Source organism: Aspergillus aculeatus, assembly GCF_001890905.1.
Source record: "Aspergillus aculeatus ATCC 16872 unplaced genomic scaffold ASPACscaffold_1, whole genome shotgun sequence".
In the NCBI taxonomy this organism is placed as follows: Eukaryota; Fungi; Ascomycota; class Eurotiomycetes; order Eurotiales; family Aspergillaceae; genus Aspergillus; species Aspergillus aculeatus.
The window spans coordinates 947100-966779 of NW_017962976.1; the positions used below are offsets into that span (position 1 = coordinate 947100).

General features: G+C 52.8%; 7 protein-coding genes across 7 annotated transcripts; 3 read left to right on the forward strand and 4 right to left on the reverse strand.

Annotated features, from left to right (window-relative positions):
• Positions 1-27: 27 nt before the first annotated feature.
• ASPACDRAFT_38123 (dihydroorotase) lies at positions 28-1472 on the reverse strand (the record flags this gene model as incomplete). The annotated part of the gene is made up of 4 exons (XM_020200399.1): positions 28-509; positions 605-1058; positions 1187-1266; positions 1418-1472. 4 exons carry the CDS (start codon positions 1470-1472, stop codon positions 28-30), a joined length of 1071 nt encoding a protein of 356 aa, XP_020060905.1.
• Positions 1473-2117: 645 nt separating this feature from the next.
• ASPACDRAFT_49032 (intradiol ring-cleavage dioxygenase) lies at positions 2118-3248 on the reverse strand (the record flags this gene model as incomplete). The annotated part of the gene is made up of 1 exon (XM_020202197.1): positions 2118-3248. One exon carries the CDS (start codon positions 3246-3248, stop codon positions 2118-2120), a length of 1131 nt encoding a protein of 376 aa, XP_020060906.1.
• A 4558-nt stretch (positions 3249-7806) lies between these two features.
• On the forward strand, positions 7807-8623 carry ASPACDRAFT_38125 (uncharacterized protein; the record flags this gene model as incomplete). Its single annotated transcript, XM_020200400.1, has 2 exons — positions 7807-8136; positions 8207-8623. The coding sequence occupies 2 exons, from the start codon at positions 7807-7809 to the stop codon at positions 8621-8623; spliced, it is 747 nt and encodes a 248-aa protein (XP_020060907.1).
• Positions 8624-8967: 344 nt separating this feature from the next.
• On the reverse strand, positions 8968-10260 carry ASPACDRAFT_38126 (short chain dehydrogenase family protein; the record flags this gene model as incomplete). Its single annotated transcript, XM_020200401.1, has 5 exons — positions 8968-9222; positions 9303-9380; positions 9470-9567; positions 9654-10088; positions 10164-10260. The coding sequence occupies 5 exons, from the start codon at positions 10258-10260 to the stop codon at positions 8968-8970; spliced, it is 963 nt and encodes a 320-aa protein (XP_020060908.1).
• Positions 10261-10824: 564 nt separating this feature from the next.
• swc5 (putative Swr1p complex component (Swc5)) lies at positions 10825-12442 on the forward strand. The gene is made up of 2 exons (XM_020204143.1): positions 10825-11180; positions 11261-12442. The coding sequence occupies exons 1-2, from the start codon at positions 11173-11175 to the stop codon at positions 12006-12008; spliced, it is 756 nt and encodes a 251-aa protein (XP_020060909.1). The 5' UTR covers positions 10825-11172; the 3' UTR covers positions 12009-12442.
• Positions 12443-12781: 339 nt separating this feature from the next.
• ASPACDRAFT_56037 (T2 family ribonuclease) lies at positions 12782-13867 on the reverse strand (the record flags this gene model as incomplete). The annotated part of the gene is made up of 5 exons (XM_020203084.1): positions 12782-12837; positions 12906-13101; positions 13185-13300; positions 13387-13565; positions 13635-13867. 5 exons carry the CDS (start codon positions 13865-13867, stop codon positions 12782-12784), a joined length of 780 nt encoding a protein of 259 aa, XP_020060910.1.
• A 1348-nt stretch (positions 13868-15215) lies between these two features.
• ASPACDRAFT_56038 (GNAT family N-acetyltransferase) lies at positions 15216-15806 on the forward strand (the record flags this gene model as incomplete). The annotated part of the gene is made up of 1 exon (XM_020203085.1): positions 15216-15806. One exon carries the CDS (start codon positions 15216-15218, stop codon positions 15804-15806), a length of 591 nt encoding a protein of 196 aa, XP_020060911.1.
• Between the last annotated feature and the right edge of the window lie 3874 nt (positions 15807-19680).

The window sequence follows — 19680 nt, forward strand, 5'->3', positions numbered from 1 at the left end:
GCGCAATTGTATGGCGAGGAAGAAGAACTATGACGACCAGGTGACGCTCCACGTCTGCTGATCCCTCCGGAAAGGCACAACATCCACCTTGTCCGACTGCAGGATGTTCGGAATCTTCTCATCCTTCTTTTCGATGACAATGAACTCCTTCTGCTCCTCGCCGATACCATAGAACTGGCGGCCATACTTGCTCATAAAGCCCTCAAGGATCTCGGGCGTGATGTCCTCCTCCTTGAGGACGCCGTTCTGGCAGGCCTGCTCGAACGCGTCGATCACAAGCTGGGTGGTGAAGGGCTGGGTGAAAACACCGGCCGCGATCTTGTCGCCGCCTCTCTTGGACACGGCGGGGTGAGGGGCGCTATCGGAGCCGAAGAAGAACTTGGGGTTGCCGGATGCAGCCGCTCTCAGCAGCGCGTCCCGGTCCGCGGGGGTCTTGGCGACGGGCTTGCAGAAGCAGAACGGATCTCCAGCCCAGGAGTCGATGATGATAGACAAGTGGTGGGCCGTAACTATTTTTTTTTGGGTCGCCCAACAGTCAGCCCGACATTCTCTTCTACAACATTGCATCCGCAAGGGGATGAAGGGATGGGGTCTCAATCCTCACTTGTTCCCGCCACCGTCGGCCCACACTTCTTCACGGCCTCCACCGCGGCGGCGGTGGTGCAGTGCTCCAGGATGATGCGCAGCTTGGGGAAGCGCTCATGCAGCTGCAGCAGGGTCGGGAGGAACCGCTCCTCGGCGGTGAGGACCGTCACGTCCCCCTTGGAGGGCACCTCGCCGTGCAGGTTGAGCACCATATCCTGGCGCTCCATCTCCTCGAACACCGGGTAGAACTGGGTGTAGTCGACCACGCCGGAGGAGGAGTTGGTCGTCACGCCCGCCGGGTAGCTCTTGACGCCCGTGATGCCGCGCTGCTTGGCCTCGATGATCGTCTCGGGCGTCACCGTCTCGTGCAGGTACAGGCTCATCAGGTAGTTGACGTTGGGCTCGATCGCTTCCAGACTCTTCTTGTATTCGAGGGCCCGGTCGACGGTTGTGACGGGGGGGACTAGATTCGGCTGGAGGCAACAGATGAGCAGGAGGATGAGGCTGAATGATAATGTCTTATGTGATAAATCCCTTTGTCGAACCTACGATTCCATGCACAAACACGGGAGGGGGATATGGGGAATGGGGGAAAAGTTACCATAACAAAAACAGTATTCACACCTCCCTGACGGATCGTAGGCGTCACCAGCTTCATCATATCCCCATCGCGCAGGTGGACTGTATTTCCCCCATTCGTCCTAACACGTTAGCCTAGGCACTCTAAACATCCCACTCCACCCCCAATTGACACTGTCCACGCTGTATCCCAATATATACACAGCCCAGCATGCGGGGCATTCAAAAGCAAAACAAAGAAATAGAAACGCACCGTGGAAATCCGCCGACGCGGGGAGCTTAACGCCCTGCAACTTGGAGAGGGGCATGGCGGACTGGTATCGTTTGGTGACGCAGATGCCAGAAGGAAAAGATCCAATCAATCGAGGATTGAAGATACGGAGACGAAGCATGAACAGGTCCTCGAAATTGTAAGGTTGGAACTTGCAATGCAGCAAAAGGAGAGAAAAAAGTGCCTTTGATTTGCTTTGCAAAGTCCCGCCTTATTTTTCCCCGCCAAAATTTATCCGCGCGCGCGCCGCGGTGTGGGGTGAGTGACCGCCTGGGGTTTGATTGGTTGGGTGATAGGGGGGAGTGTGGTGGTGGTGATAATGATGTCAGCGGAGGTGCTCCGGTTTCGGGGCGATGGCAGTATACGTTGTTGTGGAATGCTTAGTACTTTATAGTAGCTATCTTGTACCAAGGGTAGATGAATCAAGCTTAGGGGTAATTCGAGTGAAATTGACTAGACACTTGAACGGAGTACTTCAATTTTGACTGAAAGTGAGCGAATGATACGTCAAGAATAACAACTAACTAGCACAGATCAACAGATTCAGAAGGAGCAAATCAAGCTGGAACGATTGTTGTTTGACAAGAACAGAAAAGCAAAGCACACAGCAACAAATAACGAACAAGATCGTTTTCATCTCTTCTCGCTTGTGAGATCAAGGGTTAAGCCAGAGGCCTGAGCTTCAAAAGCCACCAGGTTGGCCACCGCTGGACTGGCCGCTCCCACCTGATCCACCAGAGCCGCTGGACTGGCCACCACCGGGCGAGCTTCCTCCAGTTGAGGATGAGCTATCATCCACAGCTTCGCCGCCGCTGGAGGTGTAGATGAAGCTGTAGTTGGGGTCATAGGTGGCGGAGACATTGACGGCGATGGTGATCCATCCGAAAAGCCCATCGCTCAAGTCGTCGCCAATATAGACATAGTTCAGCACCGGGTCCGAGGTGGAGTTCTCCGTCTCGTCGGAGAAGACACGGTCCTCAGCGTTGGTGGTGAGGGTGACCGTGTTCTCGTTGTACGGGGATGTGGCCTCCACCGCGTTGATCAGGTCCTGATCCCAGAAGATCTGTCCAATATGAGCGACAGTGCCCCCGGTGATCGTGTTGTTCTCCTGCACAGTCACATCCAGGTGAGCCACCATGTGGTGGTGGGTGGTGCGGCCGGAGTAGTGACCCGGGAAGAGGGTGTTGAAGGTGACGACGCCATCAGAGTCGGTCTTCTGGATACCCCGCAGGAAGGTCGCGTTGAGGTTGGAGGTATCGGCAGTGTTTCCGTTACCAGTGGCGACGAGACCGGAATAGACGCCTGTGGCGTTGCAGTTCCAGATGTCCCAGTAGAGGTCGGTGATCGGCTCACAGGTCTCGACGTCGACAAATTGCCCCTCGATGGTCACAGGCACACCAGGCTGGCTCTCGCGAAGGTCCGCGCGGACGTATTCGCCTGGAACGTAGTACGGGCCCGTCTCGCCCTCGGGGTTGAGGACGCAGCTGCTGCTACTGCCAAAGATTTCGCTCTCGGATGAGTCGGCAGTGATACCATTGCCGGTCTCATTGTGGTTGGTGGCGAGAACCGAGGAGGTATCCCGCGCAGCGAGACGCTTGCGGTGCGAGTCAACCAGGGCCCTACGGCGAACCTCTGCACGGGCGTTCAATCCGCTGCTCTCGAATCGAGCGGCGCACTTCTCGAGCCCGCGACGCATGTTGGCCTTGAATTCCAAAAGCTCGGAAGCAGCGCGCTTCTCTTCGTGGCCAGGATGGGCGGTAGCCAGGACCGCACCTCCAACAATGGCCAAGTTGGCAACGTTCTTGAAATGCATCTTGAAATATTGAAAAGAATCGCCAGAGACGAAGGGAATATGTCTAGAAGACGAGGAGGAGGAAATTGCCACTGAGGGAGTGAGAGTTGCTGCTTGACAGTTCGTCTTCTGCATCGGCTCGCACACCTCTTATATAGGTTTTATCGCCATATTGAGGTTCGAATCAAGAGCTTGCTGCAGTCCAGCTTCATCATCCCGTCTAGCTACATCGCAATCGCTATGCGGAACCGATTCCTTGATCAAAGCGACACTATACCCAGCGGCCGCAAAAGTCTCTAACAAAAGACAACCGGCGGGATGAAGGCGTATGCACCCCTGCTGTGTTTTCTGGTGTTGATTGGTGAGATCTCCGAGAAAGTCGCTAGATTTGATGCAATATATTCGACCTAATCACTGATGACGAGTCCCTCCCACATGCCAAGACCTAAGGCCGTGGGGACCCTGCAATGAAGCTCACCTGCCAAGAACCACCAAGAAACATCCTAGCGACATCACTTGCCCGGACGACGCGTGTTATTAGTTTTGATCAGGGTGTGATTGGCTGTCTTTGGTCTGACGAGTGTGAAGATCTGCGCTCTAGATGGGGTCCCGGCTCCTTCTTTTTCCGCCGTCTATCAAACACAGCCTTTGTATGCCCTCAACCCTGGAGTTATTGGAGGCAGTGGCAGTAGCTCAGGATTAGGCTATCACACGGAGAATCATCCGCCGTCTGGGCAGGATGGCGGAGGACTGGCCTATTCCTAGGCACCGGCTGGTGTGCTGCTGAGCTTGTGCTGCGCAATGACAGCCCTGGGTTTTGAGACCTGGTTACCAGCCCTTAAAGCGACGATACATCAACGTCCGTGACGGCTTTCATAGTAGTGGAAACCGGACCTGCACTTCGCGCGCGGACCACATGACTGAAGGTCGGGGTATCTGTGAGTAGCGCACCTGTGAAATGCGGGACCTGGTATGGTATCCTAATGGGGACAAATCCCGCTTCGATTAAGTACGGGATCTCGGCCCTTGAGGTTGACGGACAGCGGTGCCGATCATTCATTTTGCCAAGCATATACCATCAACATTCCCCACGAATACACTCAAAGGACTCGGGTGGCGGACGTTTGGGGAGATTTGGGCACGGTATTAGAGAGGCACGGGATCAAATTCGGCCAATTGATTGCCCCAAAAAGCGCCTCCTCGGCCTGAAACCGACGACGTTCAGGACTACGCGAAAGCGGGGACGAGTCTGCAAGTGCGGAATATCTTGTGGGACGTAAGCATTGAGCTCTGCACATGTTTGATCGCTTGCGTGCGAAAAAATGACGCTGCCATCAGACGGGGTCCCGGACGCGTGGTGGCCAAGCCTTAGGACAGGGGTCAGGTCTAGACAAGTCAGTAACCCTAGGATAGACGCGTATGATACTTTAGAGGACGAGGAGGCATTGGACAGGAATGTCCGGGTCATATGGAGAATTGTCCGGAGCGACGGAGAAATGAAGGCTGTCAACTCGACATGTCTGGACATCAACACAGACGGGACAGATGAGAGGGGGGCAACAATCAATTAGTCTCTTACAGTCATCGGGATAGCTGCTAGTTCGATGTTGCGGGGTTATTTGGTTGTTGTGGTGACAGTGGCAATAGGAACATGCTTAAAGACTCTAACGAGATACTGAGCTATTGTCGCTTGGTGAGAGACGAGAAGTGATGAGTGGTGGGTGGTGAGTTAAGGTAGTGAGCAGGAGCAGCGGGTAGCTTTGGTTGGTGCTTCAGGTCGTGATTCTATGGAGGACCCTGTTAGCTTCCCTCTTCAGAAGGCGAACTCACGGGGAACAGTAGCTACGAGCAGCCACCGATATCCCCTTCCCTTCCAGTGCAGCTTTGGTTACGTCAATCAGGCTAATATGCCTCTTCTGATATGCTGATGAGTGATGGCCCTAGATGCTGTGCAATGACTGAGTCAATATGTGATGCCGATATTAGGAGTGGGAAGTTGAGTTCCTCAAGGCCGATTTCTCTGCGTAATTGCTATCATCCAAGCACTTTTGTAAATACCTAAGTACTACGAGTCAGCGTATTACTTACTAGGAGATGTCTTGTGCTAACCCACTAGATCATTGAACAAGGATCTTCGCTAGAGAGCAGTTGATCAACGTCGTTTGTTCAAAGACCAATAATGCCCGCTTAAGTGCGCTTTCGAAGAATATATCACTTCAAAGGTGCAGCAGCTCAGTACCTTTCTACAGTCTTTCCTCTTGTTTTGCTCATCTTGATTGTTCGATGGTTTCTTAGGGCATCTTACAATGACATCGATGCCTGGCTAGCCGTCCTTTCCAGCGACCAGTCCAGTAGAGGGGCAAGATAACCGCTTTCACTTATGCGTAGTTGTCTGGCTTGGTGAAGCCTGTTCAAAAGCTTCGAGCAACAGCAGATCGTATTTCTTTATATCTCTCACCTTCTGAATGAACCTAGTTGCATTGAATGTCCAATAGTCCATAGTGATCTTGAAAAATGTTGCATCATTAACTATGATCCTTCGAGAATCATGGCTGAATGTGGTCGTGGGGCTCGAGTGCAAGAGCATACCAGAATGTGCCTTTGTTCCAGCCTTCTTGGAGTATAGAATAAAAGTGGTCCCCATGTTGCCATGAGCGTTTTGATATTTGTTCCGCAAAGGCCTGCTTGAATTCGCCATTCAGGCTCTCGTATGCGTCAAAATCAATCCCATCGACAGATTGGTCCGACAAGCAATACGGCGGATGTCATTTCTGCTGGACGAGAACAAGCCCATTCAAGATCAACTAGGTATGTAATTCATTATCGACAAAGATATTGCTTTGATGGAGATCCGTCAAGCTCATGTAAAATGGGCCTCGGCGGAGATCGGGACGGAAGAGGAAGCTTGAACAGCTCTCATCACTGAGAGACGAGCCATCTGGAATAAGGCGTCTTGAAAATGATCCACCCCGATGAGAAGAGGTGCACCTACCTTCTGGCCCGTTGATAACCCGTATCCATGTAGTTGCGGACCGGGGACTCCTGGATAATCATGCTGGAGCCAGGTGTAGGTACCAACTTCACATAGAATTTTCTCATCAGTGTTCCCTGGGTTGACGTTCTCTCCAACCCTGTGTGGCAGCCGCAAACGAAGTAGAAAGCTGGGGCGCCGCCGATAGTTTTCAACATAGATTGGGTTGCAAACATTGAAGGACCCAGAAAGCTATTCGCTTGGTCCGGCGATGCGGCAGCTCGTCGGAACCAAATTGAGATGGCGTGTGACCACAGTTTCAAGAAGCTGGCTCTTTCGGCGCAAGTCTCCGAGATAGCTATCCTGCTGATCCCAATAGCTCAACGAGTGCAGTACATTGATTTCAAGTTCTTTGGCTGCAGAGTAGGTAATCTCACCACGAAGCAGACGACGAGTTGTTGTGGTTGTTGTAGTTGTAGATGGTGACATGCTATCAAACAAAAAAGATGGTGAAGGGTTGAATGGATTCTATTCGAGAACCTTACCTACCTAGTACCAATCTCAGATCACCTGTCGTAGTCTTTTTTTCCAAACCAATAAGCCAAGAAGGAAGTTCAAAGCCTTATCATCCCCTTAGGTGCCTGGAACGCAGCGTTCCATGCCTATTTAGGCTATCACGTGTATGACATGTACTCCGTACATGTTCCGGCTCGTTGAAATGACACACCAAGGCTAGATGTTCCTTGACTATTCAACCGGCCGGCAGTTTCCAATGCTCACTTTCAACATTCCCTTCCGCCATGTAACTCGCCATGATAGTCGTGGGCGCTTGACAAGGTGAGTGCTTCTGCTTCTGTGGAGACCGCGGTCGGACGACAAGCTTACATTAACCTGCAGACAACCGAGAACTCACCCTTCTACTCCATATATCAATCAAACATGGAGGATGTCAGCTTGATCCTTCACAAGCACAGTCCTCGAGGAACCGAAACAAATCATCATCCTTTGTTCGCTACGAGCAACAGTTAGAAAGAAGGGTGGTGTATACCAAGCACGCCTTTTCCCGCAATTCGCGCCCCCGATTCGTGGTCGTGAGGTTGCACCGACCGCTCCTAAGCGCCCGGGAAGGACAGGACTGCATGGTGCTTGTTTGAAGAACGATTCTTCAGGGAAAAAGAGGGCGGCGACGAGCAAATGAACTGCTTAGAATCCTGACGGGCGGCAAACAGCCTTCGATGGCCGCTCCTGCAGCCCGCAAAGGGTGGGCATTCAGGGTCCGCTGCATTATTTTTGGCAACTAAGGAACGCTCAGTTGCAGGCACAGACAGACGCTTTCTCGCCTCGCAACAGGGGAATAAATACCCACTGTCCTCAGGCATCTGCTTCTGTTCTTGCTTCTCAAAGTATCATCTCCTTCTTTTCTATTTTCTTTCTTTCGGTGATGAGCCTGACCGGCTTGCTGGCAAGACCGACTTCTGCTTGACGAATTCACGTTCACTTTACTTTGCTATTTGACATTTGACTCTCACTGAAAGAGCTGTGCCCTCTCTCGCTTCTTGTCTCTGACACCTTCAAATCTCCCCTCCAATCTTTTCCTAACTCCAAGCCATGGACTCAGCATCCTCCACCGTGGCCGCGTCCTTCACCTCGACGTCGCACGCCTCCCTCGAGGCGGAGTCCAAGTTCCTCACGCGCACTCGCTTCCTCCGCCTCGTCCGCCTAGGGCTGGCGATCCTCATCTTCTGCGTGGCGATCCCAACCATCGCCTGCGAGGCCGTGGCCCTGCACCACTACCGCCAGACCTCGCGCTACAGCCAAGTCTGGCTCTACCTGTGGCCGCTGAACCTCGACCTGCGCCCGGCCAAGGCCCTGCTCGCCTGTGGCAGTGTGATTGCGTTCCAGACCCTCATCTACATCATCGCTGCCCTTGTTCCATCTGTCAGTACACCGTCCTATCCCTACCACAACTATCAAATATAGTACCTGCTAACAAATCAAAAACATTTAGCCCCACTCCCACATCCGCCGACTAAACCTCCTCGCCGCAGTCACGGCCCTCTCGGGCTTCATCACGGCCCTTGTGGGGTTCGTGTTCGTGATCTACCGCCCCGGCGCGAGTGGCCGCAACGGGTTCCACGATACCGAGACTCTCCATTCTTGGACTTGCAAGTGGACGGCGTCTTCTTCCAGTAGTAGTAGTAGCAGTAGCAATGTCCCTGCGCATTTCGCGTGGGACTGCGCGGTGACGCATGCATCGTTTGTGTTGCTGGGGGTGTTGATCGGGCTGGAGATCGTGCTGGGCGTCGTCGCGACGGCGGGGCTCTGGCTGGAGCGGAATGTGTCGCGGCAGCGGGTGACGAAGAAGCCTTCGTTGGAGATGGTAGGGATGGTGGATACCAAGGTTGATCGGTATCCGGGGACTTGAGGGGGGTGTTTTTGGGCTGTACGACGAATGATGTTGATGATGGATGATGATGATGAATGGGGTTACCTGGGGTTACCTCACGCACGGACTTTTGTGGGGATGCATGTATAACTTCATGGTTTTTGGGCCGGATGGGATATAGTAAATGCTCGTTGGATATAGGTCTGTATGTGCTAGTCTGGCATCCACGCCTTGGAATTCTGATGTAGCCTTCCAAGCTCTATTCTCTTGTTCTCTCAGCTGGTAAAGCCAATATCGGCTTCAAAGCTCCTTTAATACTGCAAATCTGAAGCCCACACGATTGAGCGAGAGTATGAACGAATCAGCCTGTCATGAGCAAACGATCATAGTTTAGACGTAGTGCTCCTGCTCTTCGCACTATCCATCCTCACCCCCTCGTCATCCTGCTCCTCGACCTCCAGCACCGGCAACTTCTTCGGCATCATCCGCCGGGGATTGGTGCCGGGCACGACGGAGTACTTGGAGAAGTCCGTGACACCACAGTGATCGCGCAGGAAGTCCTCGTCCAGCGCGAGCATGCCATTGACGATGTGAGGTGGAGCGCTCAAGATCCCAAGGATCGCATCGGAGAAGATAGTCTGGTGATTTTTCGTTAGCATACCACACAACCTCGAATGCTGATCCCATCCATGGCAAGAGGGAGACCTGGGTATCTCACCGGCTTCCTCAGATCCGCTTTCGAGCGTGATTCATCGTTCCCCGCGGGATTCATCTCCGTAGCAGCGGACTGAACAGCCTGGTTTCCCAACATCATCAGCGTCATCATCCACACAACCCGACCGTCTCTCCTCGAGAAAACTCGAAGAAAAGGGGGAAAAGCCATACCGCAGCAGGCCAAATACTTGTAACAGCCATCTCCGTCTTCCCCTCCCTGACAAAATCCATCGCCAGCCCGCGCGTCAACACACTCATCCCGACCTTCCCTGTTCCAAATCAGTCAGATCATCACAGCCTACATCCACCTCCCCCTCGCCCCCAGCCCCCCGAAAAGTAAGAAAGAGACCCATACCAATCGCATACCCCGTCTTCCCCCTAAAGAACCGCGAATACACCGGCGGCGAGACCACCACGATGCGGCCGCGGTTGCCATTCCGCTCGAACACCGGCAGCACCGCCTGCACGGTCGCATACAGCCCCTCCGGGTTGACCTGCTGCATCAGCCGGAACCGCTTGACGGGGGTGTTCCGCACGGACGACCACCAGATCGCGCCCGAGTTGTACACCACCACGTCCAGCCGGCCGCCGGTTATGCGGAGGGTTTGTGCAACTAAATCGTCGATCTGGGCCGGGAAGCGCACGTCGACGGGGATCGGGTAGGCGGTGTTGGGGGTGAGGAGGTTGATCTCCTGGGCGACGGTTGTGATGGTTGAGGCGGGGGAGTTCGGGTCCGGGGGGAATTGTTCTGGATCTGTGGTGGTGGAGGTGGATTTGGCGGCGATGATTACTGATTTTCGTGGCCCAGTTAGTTGAAGTTGAAAGGTGATGGCTTTGGAGGTTCTTGGGTGTAAATGTAACTTACCGGTGTAGTTGTTCATCGCGAGGTCGATGGCGATTTGTCGGCCTATGCCTCGCGAAGCGCCTATGATCAGGGCGACGGGCTTGTTGGGGGATGCCATTGTTTTGTCTTTCGGTTGTGAGTGTATACGAATAGCTTGGCTACTTCAGAATGGTGGGATATCGATGTCAAGGTTTCTTATATGCTAGGTCTGTCGATCCATGTCATCCTCGGCTGAGAGATTATGATTAGTCGTCGTTCGTCATGGCCGAGTCTTGGGATTGGGTAGCATGCAGGGTTCGAAATAGAGGTTTGGAATGTGACCAATTAAGCCAGAGAGACCTCTCGAAAAATGAAAGAGTCATGCTCAACCGCATATGGCTCCAAGCATGATCTCCACAGTTTGAAGTCGTCCCATCTCTATGATGGAGACTCAATCTAAAGGCTTATCACGATAAGGGACGGAGAACTGTAGCCTCGGCTCCCCGCACCTTGAATTTGATTGGCTTATCAACTTACATAAGCATCCACCTCAAGTGTTATCGCCTACCGCCCGGCAGAACTACACCTTTTCATGCTCCAGCTTCCGTCTCCTTCTCCACGATGAAGCTTGTGAACAGACCCTCACATTTACTGACTCGATTTACAACAAACGCTCATCATGGCGCCGAACCCAGAGCCCACCCCGGCACCAGCCGATATCATCATCGACGAAGATGAGTACAACTCGGACTCGGACTCAGATTTCCAACTCGACGACGATTTCGCCGCCCAGAACGACGACGATGCCGGGTTGACCTCGTCGGACGAGGACAACGACGAGGCAGCAGCATCAGCAGCAGCAGACGGACAACCCAAGGCAAAACGGCGGAAGACGACCACCACTGCCGCCACGCAAGATTCCGCTACGATTGGGGAGTTAGATTCCGGCGACGAGGCTACGATCCAAAAAGACAAGGCGAAGCGGAAGACTGAAGATGACGAGGAGGAAGAGGGAGGCACGGGGGGATTTGTCCGAACGCGGGCTATGAAGATGCGCGCGTATGTTTCTCAGTCTTTCTTCGCGTCTCAGAGACTGTTGGTCATATGTTTGTGCTAAACTATATGATGGGATTATCTAGGCAAGACGAACGCAAGCCCCTCGCCAAGATCGACGGCGCGACCGTGGACGTCGATGCGCTCTGGGCGATGATGAATGCACCGGAGAACAACAGCGGGCTGCACGCGGGCAGCAGCAGCAGCAGCAGCAGCGGGAAGAACGACGACAGCGCACCGACGACTCAGAATGGCGACGTGGAGATGCAAGAATCCTCCACCGAAGCAGACCTCCAGACAAAACAGCAGCAGAAACCATCGAAATATGCCGAGGAGATGGTCAAGATCAAGCGCACCTACAAGTTCGCAGGGGAGATGATCACGGAGGAGAAGATCGTCCCGAAAGACTCGGCCGAGGCGAAGCTGTACCTCGCCAACAACGGCGATGCGAATGTCGAGACGGTCACGGTGGCGGCGATGGAGGATGCCACTCTCACCACCACCACGGAGGATTTGGCGATCAAGCTACGAAGGCCGCTGCGCCGGGTCTCGCGGTTCGACCCCAACCCGACCGGGGCGATCAAGAAGAGCTGGGAGAAGCAGCCGGCCGCCGGAATCACCGGGCAGGACGAGAACGCCCGGGGCCCGAAGATCAACACGGTCGAGAAGTCGCGGATGGACTGGGCCGCGTATGTGGATAGTGCGGGTCTCAAGGATGAGCTCAAGGTGCACAGCAAGGCCAAGGAGGGCTTCCATGGCCGCATGGAGTTCCTGGACCGCGTGGGTGCGAACATTGAGGAGGAGAGGCGGAACGCGCGTCTGAAGGGATTGTGAACAGGGATAACTGCACCGCTTCTTCTTCTCGTTGCATACGAATTGCAACCCCCAGTATCCTTTGGGACCGCCAATCAGAATCAGCATGTTCGACACGCACACTCTGATGCCCATGTTGATATTGCTGTCGGGTTCCCCGTCTACGGCATCGGGCATCGAAAGACCGACTAGCTAGCTGCTTTCACAGGCACCGATCGCTTACAATCTGTGTGTGTGTAAGCGATCAGACTGGCGGACGAACCATCTCGCCTGCGCATAAATCTACGCCCGCGGTGAACAAACTATCAGACCCACTACGCCATGTCAGTCTATTGACTTGGCCCCATGCACTTCGCTTATGAAGCAAAGAACTCGATTAGACCGGATATATACTTGGCATATGAGGCTTGATGAAAGTTGCCAGCCTCCCACAGCACGCCGTTATGGTCTTGACGAAACACCCCATCACCAGCGGCCGACTGGCAAGCGGCTTTCCGTCCAATGAGACTACACAAAACGCACATGTGTCTAAATCACAGATGGACAAAACTACCCAGGAACATTAAACGGGTTTCCTTGCTCATTTAGATGGTGTGGACTCTCGCCATATAGCTTTTCCGGGCATTGTGTTCCATCAACCAGTTTTAGGACACACTAGTGGTAGCATGTACATACAGTAAAGCACCCACGAAACTTTTTTGACAACCCCCAGCCCACTCCCTCCCTTTTTCTTCAATATTGTTCCACGATGTAGTCTTGGGATCACACTACCCCTCTGGTTCTACGCGAGCTGTTTAGCTTGACTTGGGCAGATACTTGATTCCCGAGCTAGGGCAGTTGCTGGTCTCCACTGAAAAAAAAAAGGACACTTATTAGTCTTCTGTTTTAGTTTGTTCGTTAGGAGGATCCTTAACTTACGTCTCTCGGCCGCAACATAAGTTCCATCGATCGCATTACCCGCGACGTTGAAGTAGTAATAGAGCTGGGACAGTTCCTTGCTGCTGCAGTAGACGTAGGGGGCGTAGCCGTCGTGGATGGCAGCAAGGGCGTCCTCGATGTCGCTCAGCTCGTAGGTCTTGCTCGAGCTGGGGGTGATGCCCGCGTCGGCGAGGGCCTTTTGTTACTGGTTAGCTTGCTTCAATTTCCCGTGGTTTGCCCAAATCAAATGGGTCGGGGGGATACGGGGCAGAAACGCACAGTGTAGGAGTCCAGGGTCTTGAAGAGCGAGACGGTCTTGTCAAAGAAGTCGCCGACCTCCTCTTGAGCGGTGTAGTCGGTGTAGCAGCTGGGGTCGATGGTGTTGATGCAGGTTCCTACGAAGTAAAAGTAAGTTATAGTTGAGTTTTGAGGGAAAGCTCGGGGGTTTCATAAGTATGCCCGGACTAAGAAGCGTACGTACCGTGCTTGGCCCACTCGTGCTCCCAGAATTCTTCGTTGCTTTCATCGTCGCTCTGCCAGTAAGTGTCCATGTACTCGAGCAGCTCGGTGCGGCCCTGTGCTTCGAGGATTTCCGTGATGTTGGTGTACGCGCGCGAGGCGTCGCAATTCGATTGGTAGGTGCCGTCGCAGTTGTCGGGCCTGGAGTTCGGTTGCTGTCAGCCAATTTGCGAAGTCTTTCAATGGGCAGCGGGGAAAGAGTGGGCGTACCAGAGACCGTGGATGGTCCAGGAGTCACTGGGGCCGGTGACAGGGTCAGTGTCCCAGAATTGGGTCTGGAGAAGGGAGCCACCAGGGTATTCGAAGCAGCAGGAAGCCTCGTTGTCGGTCTGACAGCTGAGAGGGCTGTCGGAGGGGCAGGTGTCAATGGTAGCTAGGACACCGGAGCTGAGCGCACTCAGGGCGAAAACACCCATGGCGGGCAGAAGAGACATTTGAGGCATCGTGCTGGAATTGAAAGCGAGTAAGGGGGTTATGGAAAGCTGCTGAGCGACCTGCGGATAGACAAATAAAACAAGATGCTATAGCAGACGACAACGAGAGAAGTTGGCGCTACTTATACGCCGGTGATGGACAATTGTCCCGCCTGCCTCGCTCATGGCGCATACTCCTCGGCTGTGGTAGGGAGTCTCTCTCTCTCTGCATCGTGATGAGGGCTGATAGCAACATGTGCTGATAAGGGATTGCTGATTCGCCAGGTCCGACCGATAAATGAGTCGGGAGTCGGACGATGCTGTAAGGACCCGCAGGGGGACTGGGGGATTGCGGCGATGAATGGCCAATTGAGCGCGACAGCGTCATTCTGCAGCCGGAGACTAGATGAAGCTACGACGGGACTCCTTCGGAGAGGAAGAAATGGGAGCAGAAACCAGCAATCGATAAAGGTTGGTCAAAGTAGTGTGCATTAGGATGGGTTGCATTGCTCTTCCCGTCGGGGCAGCTGGCGATCTGATTCGCTGTGGAGGGAAGATCTTCAGCTTCTAAGGACCGGTTTAATTTGGAGAACTCCATCTGTTCATCAACCAGGCTGGACGAATGGATTTGGGGAAGCCATGTTGGGTGATGCAGTGTCAACACCTGCCGCCAATCACTTGCGATGTGCGATGTTGATGGAGGTTCGCCGGCAGGCCCAGCACGGAGTCGATAATCTCAGTGGATGTCTGCGTAGATTAAAGGCTGTCTATTCATCCCTGCAGAGGTGTATAGAACACGATAACAAGGCATTGACTTGGCATCGGAGCTCCCCGCCCATGTCTTGTCGATAAAACTCTGGTGTATCGGAGCATGCCATGACAATAGATTGATCGAAGGCGAGAGAGGTATCGACCGATAAGGCCGAAGAGCCATTGTAGATAGAGTCCGTCAACTAGCGATCGAGACACATGGCGACCTCGGACCCTGATAGCCAGATGATGTGGGACGCATGCTGCTCCTGTGTATCGCACAGAGTCGAGTGCCGTAGCTTTGAAAGTGATTTGAATGGTATTGAACCGTCGAGTCGCGGCAAACCAGATGGAAGAGAAACGCGGAGTGGAAGAAGCAAAGAGACTCACTCGATGCTCGGCCCGCACTGCAGTAGAGAGAGAAACAATATCTCAGCCTAAGGCATCGACAATGCCAACAATTTTTGAGTCACCGTAGCGCACGCCCTATACCAGACATCGGATAAAAGAGAAAATAAAACACTCAATGAGCCATTGTTTACATGCCAGATCAATGCAGTCAGACAATCAGAACACTCTATACCAGAAACCTGTTCATCATTCATCAATTATCTCCCCAAGCACAACGATGATATCCTCAACGTCGAACCCCAGCCCCCCGCTCCCCTACCGCATCATCCCCGCCCACACCCCCGAGCATCTCTCCGCCATCCGCTCCCTCTTCCGCGCCTACGTCCAATGGCTGAACATCGACCTCACCTTCCAGGACTTCGAGACCGAGCTCAACTCCCTTCCGGGTAAATACGGGGCCGCGTCCGGAGGAGACCTTCTCCTGGCCTACAGCAGCAGCACACCAGAAGAGCACAACATTCCTCTGGGCTGCGTAGCTCTCCGTCCCCTTACTCTACGATCATATCCTATAGAGCCTAGTCATGATGATGGTGACGATAGACCGGAAGTCAAGTACTGTGAGATGAAAAGGCTGTATGTCTCCCCGGAGGCACGGAGGATGGGGTTGGGCAAGGCGTTGGTGGAGGCGGTGGTGCAGAGGGCCAGGGAGCTGGGGTATCAGGCCATGCGACTCGACACGCTGCGGTCGATGGAGGGGCCGTTGAGGTTGTATCGGGCGGCGGGGTTTGTGGACGTCGGGCCGTATTATGAGACGCCTTTGTTGGAGGAGACGGTGTTTTTGGGGTTGGATTTGGGGGGGAAGGAGTGAAGGCAGAGTGTGTAGATTGTGGGTAGGCGGCGGCGGCGGCGGTGGTGGTGGTGGTGGTGATTGTTGTTGTTATTGTTGTCCTCTGCGAATTGGCAGAGTCCGACCGCCGGGGTTGGGTTCTTACTCAGTGAACAGTCTCAATAGAAAGCAAGAGAAAGGGCACAATATACCTATTCAACCATTTTTTACGGAAATCGAATAAATAAACACCGGAAGTAGGCCAACGGCGCACAAACATCACATGTCGTTCTCTGAATCTCCAACAACACATACAAGTATCGACCGCCGACTAGCTACTTGTCCTCTCCGAACTCAGACTGTTGAGCTTGATATTTTGGAATGGAGCACTCATAGCAGACATCTTAGCCTGCATCATGCCAAAGAGAAAGAGTCATCATAGTTCGGAGAAGCCAATCGAGCCAACATCAACCATTCCTATCCATAGATAAATCGAGGTACCACAGCCAAAGTGACCATTTAACCCGGGTTCACCCCGTGTGGAGTTGAACCATCCAGACCTCTCTCGCCACCACTAATCGCCCCGCAGTGCCCATTCGCCCGCTCTACCAACATCATGTAGAGAGTTGAGGGTCAGGGGTAGTAGTAGTAGTAGTCATGGGTCGACCATTGTCCGCGGCTCTCATTGCGGAAGCACAACGATTGCAACCAAGAGAGAAAGAAAATACAAGGACGAAAAGAAAAGGAATTCGCACTGTTGGAGAAGTGGTTTAAATCATACGATCTGAGGTAAGCAGGTTTGGCGTGTTGGTCTGTGCTGCGCGGCCTGCTTAGTGATGAGGTCAGAGGATCGCTGGTCTGCCTAAGGCATAAAACGACTACTATATATGGATTGCGTGTGAGCTGTCACAACATCCCAGGACGGTCATTCACACAATTGGAAAAAAACTTCTGAAAAGGCTCGAACTACTGCTTTGAGGCTGCATTGATCCCATTAAGCTGACTCGCAAGCCTGGAGCCACAATTCATATCCGGTCTCATCCCATTATCTTCGCAGAGGTAATTACCAGTATGCCACTTTGCCGTTCTATGAGGCAGATTATAGTGGGGAGAGACTCGATGGAAGTAGAATTAGCAGGTCAAACCAAGGCAGTCGCTGCGCTAAGGCACATACTACTCATGTTGAAATGGATAGTCTGATATAGTGAGAGTCACCTGAGATGGCGATGCCATGGCAGGCTCGCAGATTCTCTGTGAGTGGGGATGGGAACTAGTGCTTCAACAGACGCACGCACTATGGTCTGACCGAGTACGTAGACTGAATGCGTTGCCCATTTGCAGAGGCGTACATAGTTTGGTGGGTGCCTTCTGACTAATGGATGTCGAGAAGGACGAACGGTGCAATGGGAGAGTGCATGGAAAAAGATTCCCGGGAATCCCCGGTGATCGACAGTCAGCAACAAAGCCCCGATCATGGAAACACAGACAGAGGAAGATTTGGAGGATTGGTATGTGCACTCGTGCAATCCTAGGGAGGCTAGCTGGGGTCCAGTCTAGCTCAGTGTAGATAGGGCAGGCTGTGGTTTTCTCGATTTAGAAGCTGCACTTGAGCATCTGAACTTCTCTCTATACAATAATGCTTGACATGAATTTCCAGGCACAGCTTGGTACACAGGCCCAATCGGACTACGAACTTGTGTAGGCAAAGCCATGTACGACAGCTACAGTTAATTCCTTAATCAGCAAGATCTATCTATGAGGTCGTAGTTTCGGTAAGATGCTCGTTGCATCTGCAATTCTAACGAGCCCTAGTAGACCAAGTCATACCTGGAACTCGATGGGCATAGGGACCGCAGAACCAGATGGGAAAAAGCAAGTGGCAGTGGAGACACTGAGGATATGTGGATCTCGCGCTCATCGCGCTACAAAAAGTATGAGCGCAAAGAATGGCATGGAGATCGCCCATGGCGTGTTCGAAGAGGCATCTCAAACAAGAACCACCCCGCTTACACCAGCACTCAATCTGAGGGCGTGTAGTCTTCGAGGTAGTATCTGAAGGTTGTAGATAGCTGGTGGCTCTGGGATACCACCTAGTACTTTGAGTCTGATCTGATGCAGGAGCTCTCTTGAAATGACTAGGGCTGATGAGGAAAAAGTCCCGAGGCATTCCTCATCTGTGTTGGCGCATGCCTGAGCAGTAGGTAGCAGACAAGCCCACAAACATTGCCCAGGTACATTCGTACATGATGAGTACATCGCACGCTCGAAATTTCTTGGAACGCCAACCTTGGCACAGCTTGTATAATTCAAGAGCCCCCCGGCTGTATGCGAACTAGTCGAAATTGGGGCGGGGCCTGCAGAACATGCATGCGCATATGGTTTTCCCATTCAACACCGTTCATGCCAAGGCCAGCTCCCGATCCCGGCATGGCCTCTTACAGTAAGTCGCCAATCTGGACAGGACAGTTTTGCTGCACCGATCCACATTTGGTGACACGATCTCACACCTCCACAGGGGCAGGGGTTGGATTCCATTCCACATGCACCTTAAGTATCAGTTCCCGAAGACTAGAAGTTCGCGTAGTGGAGGGTAGCCTTTACCCTTCCCCCGGATTGTACATCACCCGGGTCTGAATTTGACGCGTCATGGATTAGAAGCCAAGCCCAAAGCCACGTACTAGGAACTAGTACTTTGTACTTTGAGCACTAGGATCCTGCTGGCACTCAGCTAGCATGAAGTACATTACAGGTACTTTCATAGAGGCTACAGAGTACCCAGAGTAGAGATGTACTTCATAGCACAAATCCCATATCCGCCGGTTTGCGGGATCGAGGAAGTCGAGTGTGATTCTCGACTTACAAAGAATGACCAATCGAGTATGACTTCTGCCAGAACATATTCCACGTTGAATGCTGTAGCATTATCGAAACGAATACTAGCCAAGCTGCATTATAAGACCTCTTATGGACGCTCACCTTCAACCTGATTCTATGATTGGTCATCAAGGGTCAATGTCACGAAGGCCCGTCACGCAAACGGCTTGGAGCTGGACCGATCTGTGTAGCTGATCTCGCGTTTGCCATGCGCAACGCTTGAACGATCGTCTAGGGAGTTGGTAAGTCGAGAAGACATGAGGCTTGGATTGAGAACAGACGGGCTAGTCTATGATGCTAGCCAGTTGTACTGGAAAGCACGCTTTGGAGACCGAGCCGTGCAAACGGGGCTTGTATCATCGATAGTGATAGGCACCTAGTGGCTTGCTGGGCCTCTGTCAAAAGAGGAACATATAAAGTTTGAATTCTCGCAGTGTCGCCCACGGACAGAGCGATAGTCCAAAGGGGAAAGATGAGTGCATAATGATAGACGGTGTGTTCCACCGCATGGATCCCGAGATATCCATCGAATTCAGCGTGTATCTCTCCCGATCGAATGGTAAGACCGGACGGCAGAGAGCCTATTAGCGGTGTGCCGTGGCCCAGTGATCTGGGACGGATCGGGGAAAAAGAGTCAGATGCCAGCATTCCGTGTGACCTACCCCATGGAGGCGGAGATATGTGCTGCTGTAAACATCATAAATAACTGTCTAGGGAGGTGAATCCAATATCTTCAGGTCTCAGACCTCGATAACCACGGGACTTGGCATGTGGGACTATAGTTTTCTGGACTTCAGAGGCTTGAGGTCATCCTGGTTGCTGGAACTTAGAGTGGGGAGAAGGAAGCCGAGAGCTAATCGAGGTAGTGCACAAAAAAAGGTGATGCGGGGATGGGGAGTTGAGGACGGAAAAAGGAGATTGATTGATTGTGTTTGTGTCTGAGAGCAAGTACAGTACAGTACATTCTCAGTACTACCTAGTACGTAATCTCAGTCTGTAACTAGCCATCGGGAAGATCTGGCATTTCCATTGCAGTAGAGTA